At 37.5% G+C, this 14,137-nt stretch overlaps 1 protein-coding gene across 5 annotated transcripts in view; it reads right to left on the reverse strand.

Moving 5' to 3' along the window:
* The window catches only part of NEK1 (NIMA related kinase 1), a 218,471-nt gene that overhangs the window by 38,272 nt on the left and 166,062 nt on the right, over positions 1-14,137 (reverse strand). For all 5 annotated transcript variants that reach the window (XM_044224829.1, XM_044224832.1, XM_044224827.1 and 2 more), the window contains one exon: positions 2,727-2,903. In XM_044224829.1, the coding sequence (XP_044080764.1) occupies positions 2,727-2,903 (177 nt within the window). The remainder of the gene's footprint in view (positions 1-2,726; positions 2,904-14,137) is intronic.

Here is a 14,137-nt window from a genome sequence, read left to right on the forward strand (position 1 = left end):
AGGCAGACAGAGAGAGAGGTGGAAGCAGGCTCCCTGCTGAGCAGAGAGCCCGAAGCAGAGCTTGATCCCAGAACCCTGAGATCATGACCTGAGCCGATGGCAAAGGTTTATTAACCCACTGAACCACCCAGGTGCCCTCTTTCAGTTATTTTTTAGTGAATAATTGTTCATTAGCACCTTAAGCCATACCAATATGACTTACTCTAAAAACTAGATTTTTTTTACTGTATTGCTCTCAAAATCTAAAATATTTACTATCTGGCTCTTTGTTAGGAGATATTTGCTGACTTGTACTAGGCTGTATAGTCTCTACTATACGCCTAACAGGGTTCTGCTTTTTCTTTAAAGAAAAGGTGTAAGGTACCTATTAACTATAATTCTAATAAGTAAGACTATTTAAATTATCATGGTGTAATAAAGATGGTCACACATACAGCAAGGTCTCTGACATTTCTCTCATGTAGAGGGGGCCTCTACATCCCCTCTCCTCGAATTTGGGCTGGCATTGTGATTGTCTTAACTGAGTACAGTTCAAGATTATGCCTGTTTCAACTCTAGTCTTCAAGAAAATTGGCAGCTTCTACATTGGAATCTGGAAGCCTAAACCACCGTGGAAGTTTATTCTGGAACAACCACATGGCAAGTCCTGAGACTAAATAAGGAGTGGGAACCAGCAAAACAGGCTCTATTGAGACACCATGCATGGAATGACATCATCTTACCCCTTCCAGAATAAGCCCAGTTGACGTGAATACCAATGAGTGGTACTGATGTCTCATGGAGGAGAACCTTCCCAATTCCTAACCAACTAAAATGTGAGATAAAACAAGTTATTTTAAGCCACTAAGTTTTGGGAATAATTTGTTTTGCAGCAATAGATATTGAAACAGAATTTCCTATATGAAAATAAGTGCTGACATAACAAAAGCTTAAAACGTGTGCACTGGTTTTGGGACACAGCAGTGGGAAGAAGTTAAAAGTGCTTCAAGAAGACTGCTGATGAGAGATTAGTAGTGAAAAAAGTTCTGGAGGCTAGAAAAAAGGAGATTCCTGTTCTACAGTGCCAGAAAATATGGTGCCTGGAATAACAATGATGATAGAAAACATACCTAAGAGACTCAATGATCTAGCTAAGATGCTATTTAAGCAGAATTTTAAAAGTTCCAGCTAGCTTCTTTAGTAGGCTTTGATAAAGCTGGAGAGAGATTAATTGAAGAAAGAACTATAAAGTTTATGAGGACAATTTAGAAGAGAAAGTCTAAGTTAATTCCTTCCAGGCAGTTTGTCTGGCCTTAAAACAAACACTGAACTCAAGACAGATTTTACTGGTCAAAGATGAAGTCAAGGAAGGAAAGGAATGAAGAAATAAAGAAAAAACGAAGAGTGGTTAAATGTAGTGAATGTCAAAAACATTCATACAAAGCCCACAAAATTAAGAAAATTCAACTTGCAGAAACTCCATCAGCTTGGATTGCAGAGGAAAGAAAGATGCAGTTTAGAAAGGCCGCAAGGGCACTATCTTTGGTGCAAAGGGAGCAAGCTGACATTGCAATACCTCACTGGCATTGCAGAATTTCTATGGACCAGTGATTGATATATGTTCCCTATTTTCCTTGTTTTTGTGAAGAAGTCTCTATTCCTGTTTCACTACTGTATGTTAGATATATAGAAGGCAAGGGACTTATCTTTTTCACTTATAGGTCTTGTGATTAAGAGTAATTTTACTCAAAGAACTGTACCCAAGAAAATTCACCTCTACATAGGCCTGACTTGGATAACAGCTTTAGGCATTCAGCCCTTTTAATAAGAAGAGGCTTTGCGGTACTTGGGTGGCTCATCAGTTAAGTGCCCGACTCTTGATTTTGACTCAAGTCATGTGCCCAGCTCTGTGCTGTGTGTGAAGCCTGCTTGTGGTCTTCTTTCTCTCTTCCTTTGCCTGGCCCCACGCTCATGCATGGCTCTCTCTCTTTCTCAAGATGAGGCTTTAAGAAGGGGTACGTGCATTTTACACATGGAAGAAAATGTAAATTTTTTTTATTCAGTGGCAGACTATGGCAGATTACCAATGGCTACAAATTCCTTAACACTCTTAACTTGGATAGGTGGGATCTGTTTTACCTCCTTTGAATTTAGGCTGGTTTTGACTGCTCTGACCAAGGAAATATGGCAGAAGTGACACTGTGCGAGTTGACACTAGCTTTAAAAGTATAAGTAGCTTTTGCCTAGGATCTGTGAGCCCTGGCCACCATATAAGAAGTCAGTCTACCTTGCTGGAAAGAGTTATGGAAAGGTGTAGAGACTACATGAATAGGGAGAGGGGACCAGTTGAACACATACTTCAACCTGCATCTGAAAAGACACCAGTGAAATCATGTTGAACCCATCAGCCAGGTTGCTAGCTGAATATTACCAGTGATCCCAGAGACAAAAGCACATGAATTATAAAAGTTACATTAGTCAAGCCTTGACTTAATTCCTAAAACACAAAATCAGGAGATATAATGAAAGTATTATTTGTTTTAACACTAAATTTTGGGGTGATTTATTATGCAGCATTAAAAAATCCAGACCAGCTCTTAAACATAGAAAAACAATGAACCTAATTTGAGATGAATCACCCAAACATTTACACATATTTTGATGATCTGTTTATAAAGGCCTGTTTATATAGAAGAAATTAAAGTATTATCAAGTTAAATAGAGCTCATTTTGAGTTATTAAAATACCATCCACATTTCCTTCTGGCTTCAATGACGTCTGTGAAGATGCTTCATTAAACTCTGGACTGTTCGTTTCAACAGAAGAATTAACAGTAGCTGATGGATTCATTTCAAGTGAAGTATATTTTACTTTTTCTTCTTCAGTAATTAAAGGTTTGTAACTCTCCCTTTCAGGAGAAGTCTCTGAAACAACAACAACAAAAAAGAATAATCATGTTACATTCTCAAAAATAACTTGAATTTTACCTATAATGGTGTTTCCAGCAAAATTAGAAATTGCATTCTTAAAACAGGCAATTACTGAATAAGCTCTGTTATAAGTTGATAAATAATTAAGGTATATGACAGCTAAACTTCATTTTATTATTTTTTAAAAATATTTTATTTATTTATTTGTCAGAGAGAGAGAGCGAGCACAAGCAGAGGGAACAGCAGGCAGAGGGAGAGGCAGGATCCCCACTGAGCAAGGAACACAATGCAGGACTTGATCCCAGGACCCTGCGATCATGACCCAAGACGAAGGCAGAGACTGAACCGACTGTGCCATCAAGGCATCCCCTAAATTGCATTTTAACCATACATAATGATATTTAGGATGATTAATATATGATTTACTTTCTTCTCCCTTTTATTGAAACTACCACACATGTGTCATAATATATTTTAAATCATTAACTAACTGTTTTGTTTCTGGAATTGCTAGTTCTAATTGCTCAGAAACTTCCCATACTTTTTTTAAAAAAGGATTTATTTATTTTAGAAGGGAGGGAGGGGCAGAGGGAAAGGGAGACTGAGAGATTCTCCAGCAGATTCCCTGCTGAACACAGAGCCCAATCTTATGATCCTGAGATCATGACCTGAGTTGAAATCAAGAGCTGGATGCTCAACCAACTGAGCTACCCAGTTCCCCTAAACTCCCTATACTTTTAACTGATGCCGCGAGAGAATGGATTTACCTCAGAACAATTCATTGCAGTTATCTGTAAGATACACAGGCCATTCCCATTCATTCCTTGAAGACATTACTTTCTAACTCCCAGTCAGGAGATCTGCCCAGCACTAATTCTGTCTTAACTAATTTAGTTGATTGCCAGATCTCCATTAATAATCCTTCCAGTCTCTGGGCCTCTCAATTCCTCTCCAATGATTTTTATTTTCACCCTCCTCCATCACTCCAGTGATATATCTTAGAGAGCTTGTCACTAACTAGAGCTCCTCAAAATTTTCAAAGCTAAATATACCACCTTCTAATTTCTAACATCTTTTTTTCCACTTCTCTCCCTCTAGTATCCCAACTTTAAGAAATATGACCCTACCAGAACTTATAATGCTCTGATCCTAGTATGTTTTCTCTCCACCATCAGCCTCATTAAAATCCATCTAAAGTCCATCATTAAAAATCACATTTTCAGGATGCCTGGGTGGCTCAGTCAGTTAAGCATTTGCCTTCACCTCAGGTCATGATCTCAGGGTACTGGGACTGAGCCCAGCATTGGGCTCCTTGCTCAGAGGGGAGTCTGCTTCTCCCTCTCCCTGCTGATTCCCCTGCTTGTGTGCTTGCTCTCTTTCTCTGACAAATAAATAAGTAAAATCTTAAAAAAAAATCACTTTCTCAGATACATCTTTAACTCACTCTACCCACATGGAGAAATCCCAACACCTTTTAATTCAATTTTCTGTGTATTATATCTGCACACAGGTGGCTGAAATTGTTGGGCAAAGACAGAGTCTTCCTTACTGATATCAATTTCAAATCATTATCACTGAAGCTACATGGATGCTTTGTGCTGCTTGCAATCCTATCATAACAGTAGGATACCAGGAACCATACCTAGTTCAGTAAACTTCCTTGGGAAAACAAGTTGTGTACAGGTATTTTTGAGTTATATTACCTCTTACTTCTTCCTAATCAATCAAGAACAAAACTATAGTGTTGCTCATGTTTTGAATATCTTCCCTACACAAGCTTCATCAACAAATTGTGACAGAGGTCCCATCTGTGTTTTTGCTCATTCAGCCTAAGTGTTCAGCTATAAAATCATGTGTATTAAAATCAGGAACAAGGATGCCAGTTAGCACCATTATTAAAGATTGCTTTAGAACAAGTTATGAATGCAGTAAGAAGAAAAAGAACTAATCAGAATAAATACTGGACCAAAAAAACACTAGTTTTTAATCACTGATGATATAACCCTCACATTTGGAAGATCTAAGATCTCAGGGGAAAAACTATATATTTAAAAAAATACTTCAGTGAGGTATCTGCATATAAAATTTTACATAGACACATAGAAAGAATAGCTTTATTTTAACCGGAAATAATAATTTATAAGGGAAACAGGAAAAATATGTCATCCATTATAAAGACAAAAATACACGCATTGTGTAAGAATCAATTTACCAGTTTTCCATTATGGCAGAGGACTAGGAGACCTTAGTTTTGTCTGGTCCCAGGCCCCAGTCAAAAAACACAGGGTATCGTATTAGATTAAAAAAAAAAAAAAAAAAGTAAGACCATCAATATACTGTCTTCAAAAGACTCATTTTAGACCCAAAGACACCTCTAGAGAGTGAGGGGGTAGAAAACTATTTATCATGCTAATGGGCAGCAAAAGAAATCTTTATATCAGACAAATTAGATTTTAAAGCAAAGACTATAATAAGAGATAAGGAAGGACACTGAATCATAATTAAAGGAAATCCAACAAGAAGTTCTAGCAGTTGTAAACATTCATGCCCTAACATTGAAGCAGCCAATTACATAACCAAAGTAATAGCTAAATTAAAGAAACACATTAAATGATATAATAATAGTAAGGGACTTTAACACCCCACTTACTGCAATAGAGAGATCATCTAAGAGGAAGATCAACAAGGAACAAAGGACTTTGAATGACACACTGCACCAGATGGACTTCACAGATATTCCAGACTTCATAAAGCATTCCATCCCAAAGAAACAGAATACACATTCTTCTCGAGTGTATATGGAACATTCTCCAGAATAGATCAGATACTGGGTCACATAACAGGTCTCAACTGGTACCAAAAGACTGGGATCATTCCCTGCATATTTTCAGACCACAATGATCTGAAACTTGAACTCAATCTCAAGAGGAAATTTGGAAAGAACTCAGATTTATGGATGTTAAAGACCATCCTAGGAATGAATCTGTCTGGCAGGAAATTAAAGAAATTTGAAAAATTCATGGAAATAAATGAAAATGAAAACACAGCTGGTCAAAACCTTTGGGATGCCACAAAGGCCATCTGAAGAGGAAAGTATATAGCAATACAAGCCTTTCTCAGGAAACAAGAAAGGTCTGAAATACACAACCTAACCACACCTAAAGGACCTGGAGAAAGAATACCAAATGAAGCCTAGACACAGCAAGAGAAGAGAATTAATAAAGATGAGAGCTGAAATCAACAAAATAGAAACCAAAAGAACCATAGACAGATCAACGAAACTAGGAGCCAGTTATCTGAAAGAATAAGATAGATAACCCCCTGGCCAGATTAGTAAAAAAGAAAAGAGAAAGGGCCCCAATAAATAAACTCATGAATGAAAAAGGAGATATCACAACTAACACTGAAAAAATATAATTTATAAGAACATATTTTTTAAAAATTTTAAAAGGTTTTATTTATTTATTTAATAGAGTGAGAGAGAGAGATCACAAGTAGGCAGAGAGGCAGGCAGGGAGAGAGGCGGAAGCAGACTCCCCACTGAGCAGAGAGCCTCTTGTGGGGCTTGATCCCAGGACCCTGGGATCATGACCTGAGCTGAAGGCAGAGGCAGTGACTTAACCTGAGCCACCAGGTGCCCCAAGAACATATTTTTTTTTTTTGAAAATTTTATTTATTTAAGTATTTGAGAGAGAGAGAAAGCGCACAAGCAGGCAGAGTGGCAGGCAGAGGAAGAGAGAGAAGCATGCTCGCTGATGAGCAAGGAGCCCAATGTGGGACTCGATCCCAGGATGCTGGGATCATGACCTGAGCCGAAGGCAGTGCCTTAACCAACTGAGCCACCCAGGCGTCCCCCGATTATAAGAACATATTATGAGCCAACTACATGCCAACAAATTAGGCAATGTGGAAGAAATGGATGCATTCCTAGAAATGTATAAACTACCAAAACAGAAACAGAAAGAAATAGAAAACTTGAACAGACTGATCAATAACAAGCAAGGAAACTGAAGCAGTAATAAAAAAAAAAAATCTCCGAACAGACAAGAGTCCAGGGCTGGATGGCTTCCAAGGGGAATTCTACCAAACATTTAAAAAAATTAATACATATTTTTCTGAAGCTGTTACAAAAATCAGAAATGGAAGGAAAACCTCCAAACTCTTTCTATGAGGCCAGACTCACCTTGATCCCAAAACCAAAGACCCTACCAAAAAGGAGAATTACAGACCAGTATCTCTGATGAACATGGATGAAAAACTTGTTACCAAAATACTAGAGAATAGTATCCAACAGCATATTAAAAGCATTGTTCACCATGACCAACTAACATTTATTCCTGGGATATCCCATTCACAAATCAATCAACATGATAGCTCACATTTATAAAAGACAAGAACCATATGATCCTCTCAAGTGATGCAAAAAAAGCATTTGATAAAATATAGCATCCTTTCTTTATTAAAACTCTTCAAAGTGTATCGATAGAGGGAACATACCTCACTATCATAAAAGCCATATATAAAAAGCCCAATGATTTATAATTTATCATTCTCAGTGGGGAAAAACTGAGAGCTTTTCCCTTAAAGTCAGGAACACGGCAGGGATGCCCACTCTCACCACTATTGTTCAAGATAGACTGGAAGTCCTAGCCTGAGCAATCAGATAATAAAAAGAAATAAAAGGCATCTGAATCAGCAAAGTAAGAAGTCAAATTCTCACTCTTTGCAGACAACATGATACTCTACATGGAAAACCCAAAAGACTCCAGCCCAAAATTTCTAGAACTCGTATAGTAATTCAGCAAAGTGGCAGGATATAAAAATCAATGAACAGAAATCACTTGCATTTCTATTCAATAACAATGAAAGAGAAGAAAGAGACATTAAGGAATTGATCTCATTTATAACTGCACCAAAAACCTTAGCATACTTTGGAATAAACCTAGCCAAAGAGGTAAAAGATCTCTACTCTGAAAACTACAGAACACTCATGAAAGAAATTGAGGAAGACACAAAGAAATGGAAAAATGTTCTATGCTCATTGATTAGAAGAACAAATACTGTTAAACTACCTAGAGCAATCTATACATTTAATGCAATTCTTATCAATATACCATCAACTTTTTTCACAGAGCTGGAAAAAACAATCCTAAAATTTGTATGGAACCAGAAAAGACTTCAAATAGTGAAAGGAATGTTGAAAAAGAAAACTAAAGCTGGGGACATCACAATGCCACACTTCAAGCTCTACTACAAAGACAATATGAAACTGGCACCAAAAAAGATACATATTCAATGGAACACAACAGAGAGGCCAGAAATGGATTCTCAACTCTACAGTCAACTAATCTTTGACAATGCAGGAAAGGATATCTAATGAAAAAACAATAGTCTCTTCAACAATGCTGCTGGGAAAATTGGACACCCACATACAAAAGCATGAAACTGGATCACTTTCTAACACCATATACAAAAATGGACTCAAAATGGATGAAAGACCTCAATGTGAGACAGGAATCCATCAAAATCCTTGAGGAGAACACAGGCAGCAACCTCTTCGACCTCAGTCAGAGCAACTTCTTCCTAGAAACACTGCCAAAGGCAAGGGGAGCAAGGGAAAAAATGAACTATTGAACTATGACTAATGAACTATGACTTCAAGATAAAAAGCTTTTGCACAGTCAAGACAATGAAAGAATAGGAGAAGATATTTGTAAATTTCTTATCAGATAAAGGGCCAGTATCTAAAAATGTACAAAGAAATTACCAAACTCAACACCTAAGAACAAATAATCCAATCAAGAAATGGACAGAAGAGATGAACAGACATTTCTCTAAAGGCAACATGCAAATGGTCAACAGATACATGAAAAATGCTCAACATCACTCAGCATTAGGAAAATCAAATCAAAACCACAATGAGATGCCACCTCACACCCATCAGAATGGTTAAAATTAGTAAGTTAGGAAATGAGATGTTGGCAATGATGTGAAGAAAGAGGAACCCTCCTACACTATTGGTGGGAATGCAAGATGGTGCAGACACTCTGGAAAACAGTATTGAAATTCCTCAGAAAGTTGAAAATAGAGTTACCCTACAACCAGCAATCACACTACTAGGTATTTACCACAAAGATGCAAATGTAGTGATCCAAAAGGGCACCTGCACACCAATGTTTATAGCAGCGATATCCACAATAGTCAAACTATGGAAAAAGTTCAGATGTCTGTTGACAGATAAATGTTTAAAGAAGATGTGGTATATATACACAATGGAATATTACTCAGCCATCAAAAAATGAAATCTTGCCACTTGCAACGATATGGATGGAACTGCAGAGTATTATGCTAAGTGAAATAAGTCAATCAGAGAAAGACAATTATTATGAGATCTCACTCACAGGTGGAATTTTAAAAACAATACAGACAGAGCATTAAACGAGAAAAACATGCAGCCAAGAATACTATATCCAGCTAGGCTATCATTGAAAATAGAAGGAGAGATAAAAAGCTTCCAGGACAAACAAAAACTGAAAGAATTTGCAAACACCAAACCAGCTCTACAGGAAATATTGAAAGGGGTCCGCTAAGCAAAGAGAGAGCCTAAAAGTAGTAGATCGGAAAGGAACAGAGACAATATACAGTAACAGTCACCTTACAGGGAATACAATGGCACTAAATTCATATCTCTCAATAGTTACCCTGAATGTTAATGGGCTAAATATAAATACCCCAATCAAAAGACACAGGGTATCAGAATGGATAAAAAAAACTAAACCCATCTATATGTTGCCTACAAGAAACTCGTTTTAGACCTGAAGACACCTCCAGATTCAAAGTGAGGGGTGGAAACAATTTACCATGCTAATGGACATCAGAAGAAAGCAATCCTTAAATCAGATCAATTAGATTTTAAGCCAAAGACTATTATAAGAGATGAGGAAGGACACTATATCATATTCAAAGGATCTGTCCAACAAGAAGATCTAACAATTTTAAATATCTATGCCCCTAACGTGGAGCAGCCAAATATATAAACCAATTAATAACAAAACCAAAGAAACACATCAATAATAATACAAAAATAATAGGGGACTTCAACACTCCCCTCACTGAAATGGACAGATCATCCAAGCAAAAGATCAACAAGGAAATAAAGGCCTTAAAAGACACACTGAACCAGATGGACATCACAGATATATTCAGAACATTTCATCCCAAAGCAACAGAATACACATTCTTCTCTAGTGCACATGGAACATTCTCCAGAATAGAGCACATCCTTGGCCCTAAATCAGGTCTCAACCGGTATCAAAAGATTGGGATCATTCCCTGCATATTTTCAGACCACAATGCTCTGAAGCTAGAACTCAATTACAAGAGGAAATTTGAAAAGAACCCAAATACATGGGACTAAACAGCACCCTTTTAAAGAATGAATGGGTCAACCAGGAAATTAAAGAAGAATTGAAAAAATTCATGGAAACAAATGATAATGAAAACACAATGGTTCAAAATCTGTGGGACACAACAAAGGCAGTCCTCAGAGGAAACTATATAGCGGTACAGGCCTTTCTCAAGAAACAAGAAAGGTCTCAAGTACACAACCTAAACCTACACCTAAAGGAGCTGGAGAAAGAACAAGAAAGATACCCTAAACGCAGCAGGAGAAGAGAAATCATAAAGATCAGAGCAGAAATCAATGAAATAGAAACAAAAAAACAGGGGCGCCTGGGTGGCTCAGTGGGTTAAAGCCTCTGCCTTCAGCTCAGGTCATGATCTCAGGGTCCTGGGATTGAGCCCCACATCGTGCTCTCTGCTCAGCGGGGAGCCTGCTTCCTCCTCTCTCTCTCTCTGCTTGCTTGTGCTCTCTCTCTCTCAAATAAATGAATAAATAAAATCTAAAAAAAAAAAAAAGAAGAAAGAAACCAAAAACAATAGAACAAATCAACGAAAGTAGGAGCTGGTTCTGTGAAAGAATTAATAAGATTGATAAACCCTTGGCCAGTCTTATCAAAAAGAAAAGAGAAAGGACCCAAATAAATAAAATCATGAATGAAAGAGGAGAGATCACAACTAACACCAAAGAAATACAAACAATTATAAGAACATACTATGAGCAACTCTACGCCAACAAATTTGACAATCTGGAAGAAATGGATGCATTCCTAGAGACATATAAACTACCACAACTGAAACAGGAAGAAATAGAAAACCTGAACAGACCCATAACCAGTAAGGAGATTGAAACAGTCATCAAAAATCTCCAAACAAACAAAAGCCCAGGGCCAGATGGCTTCCCAGGGAAATTCTACCAAACATTTAAAGAAGAACTAATTCCTATTCTCCTGAAACTGTTCCAAAAAATAGAAATGGAAGGAAAACTTCCAAACTCATTTTATGAGGCCAGCATCACCTTGATCCCAAAACCAGACAAGAATCCCATCAAAAAAGAGAACTACAGGTTGGGGTACCAGGTGGTGGGTATTATAGAGGGCACAGCTTGCATGTGGCACTGGGTGTGGTGAAAAAATAATGAATACTGTTTTTCTGAAAATAAATAAATTGGAAAAAAAAAAAGAGAACTACAGACCAATATCCTTGATGAACACAGATGCGAAAATTCTCATCAAATACTAGCCAATAGGATTCAACAGTACATTAAAAGAATTATTCACCACGACCAAGTGGGATTTATTCCAGGGCTGCAAGGTTGGTTCAACATCCACAAATCAAAAAATGTTCTACAACACATTAATAAAAGAAAGAACAAGAACCATATGAACCATACTCTCAATAGATGCTGAAAAAGCATTTGACAAAGTACAGCATCCCTTCCTGATCAAAACTCTTCAAAGTGTAGGGATAGAAGGCACATACCTCAATATTATCAAAGCCATCTAAGAAATACTCACTGCAAATACCATTCTCAATGGAGAAAAACTGAAAGGCTTTCCGCTAAGGTAAGGAACACGGCAGGGATGTTCATTATCAGCACTGCTATTCAACATAATACTAGAAGTGCTAGCCTCAGCAATCAGACAACAAAAGGAAATTAAAGGCATCCAAATTGGCAAAGAAGAAGTCAAACTATCACTTTTTGCAGATGATATGATACTATATGTGGAAAACCCAAAAGACTCCACTCCCAAACTGCTAGAACTTGTACAGGAATTCAGTAAAGTGTCAAGATATAAAATCAATGCACAGAAATCAGTTGCATTTCTCTACACACAAAACAAGACAGAAAAAAGAGAAATTAAGGAGTCAATCCCATTTACAATTACACACAAAACTATAAGATACCTAGGAATAAACCTAACCAAAGAGGCCAAGAATCTATACTCAGAAAACCATAAAGTATTCATGAAAGAAATTGAGGAAGACACAAAGAAATGGAAAAATGTTCCATGCTCCTGGATTGGAAGAATAAATATTGTGAAAATGTCTATGCTACCTAAAGCAATCTACACATTTAATGCAATTCCTATCAAAATACCATCCATTTTTCTCAAAGAAATTGAACAAATAATCTTGAAATTTATATGGAACTAGAGAAGACCTCGAATAGCCAAAAGAATATTGAAAAAGAAAGCCAAAGTTGGTGGCATCACAATTCCAGATTTCAAGCTCTATTACAAAGCTGTCATCATCAATACAGCATGGTACTGGCACAAAAACAGACACAAAGATCAATGGAACAGAATAGAGAGCCCAGAAATAGACCCTCAACGCTATGGTCAACTAATCTTCGACAAAGCAGCAAAGAATGTCCAATTGAAAAGAGATATTCTCTTCAACAAATGGTGTTGGGAAAATTGGACAGCCACATGCAGAAAAATGAAATTGGACCATTTCCTTACACCACACATGAAAATAGACTCAAAATGGATGAAGGACCTCAATGTGAGAAAGGAATCCATCAAAATCCTTGAGGAGAACACAGGCAGCAACCTCTTCGACCTCAGCCGCAGCAACATCTTCCTAGGAACATCGCCAAAGGCAAGGGAAGCAAGGGCAAAAATGAATTATTGGGATTTCATCAAGATCATCAGTTAACAAAACCAAAAGACAACTGCTGTCAGTTGGGAGAAGATATTTGCAAATGACTTATCAGGCAAGGGAAGCAAGGGCAAAAATGAATTATTGGGATTTCATCAAGATCATCAGTTAACAAAACCAAAAGACAACTGACAGAATGGGAGAAGATATTTTCAAATGACATATCAGCTAATGTCCAAAATCTAAAGAACTAAGCAAACTCAACACCAAAGAACAAATAATCCAATCAAGAAATGGGCAGAGGACATGAATAGACATTTCTGCAAGGAAGACATCCAGATGGCCAACTGACTCATGAAAAAGTGCACCATATCACTCGGCATCAGGGAAATACAAATCAAAACCACAACAAGATATCACCTCACATCAGTCAGAATGGCTAAAATTAACAAGTCAGGAAATGACAGATGCTGGCGAGGATGCGGAGAAAGGGGAACCCTCCTACACTGTTGGTGGGAATGCAAGCTGGTGCAACCACTCTGGAAAACAGCATGAAGGTTCCTCAAAATGTTGAAAATAGAGCTACCCTATGACCCAGCAATTGCACTACTGGGTATTTACCCCAAAGATACAAACGTAGTGATCCAAAGGGGCATGTGCACCCGAATGTTTATAGCAGCAATATCTACAAGAGCCAAACTATGGAAAGAACCTAGATGTCCATCAACAGATGAATGGATAAAGAAGATGTGGTATATACACACAATGGAATACTATGCAGCCATCAAAAGAAATAAAATCTTTTCAATGACGTGGATGGAACTAGAGGGTATGATGCTTAGCGAAGTAAGTCAATTGGAGAAAGACAACTATCATATGATCTCCCTGATATGAGGAAGTGGAGATGCAACATGGGGGGTTAAGGGGGTAGGAGAAGAATAAATGAAACAAGATGGGATTGGGAGGGAGACAAACCATAAGTGACCCGTAATCTCACAAAACAAACTGAGGGTTGCTAGAGGGGAGGGGGGTTCGGAAAGTGGGTGGGGTTATGGACACTAGGGAGGGTATGTGTTGGGGTGAGTGCTGTGAAGTGTGTAAACCTGGCGATTCACAGACCTGTACCTCTAGGGATAAAAATATATTATATGTTTATAAAAAATAAATTAATTAATTAATTAAAAAAATTGTTATTTCTAAGAAAAAATTATTCTTTCTGATTTTAC

The sequence above is a fragment of the Neovison vison genome, chromosome 11 (assembly GCF_020171115.1).
Source record: "Neovison vison isolate M4711 chromosome 11, ASM_NN_V1, whole genome shotgun sequence".
NCBI classification, from domain to species: Eukaryota; Metazoa; Chordata; class Mammalia; order Carnivora; family Mustelidae; genus Neogale; species Neogale vison.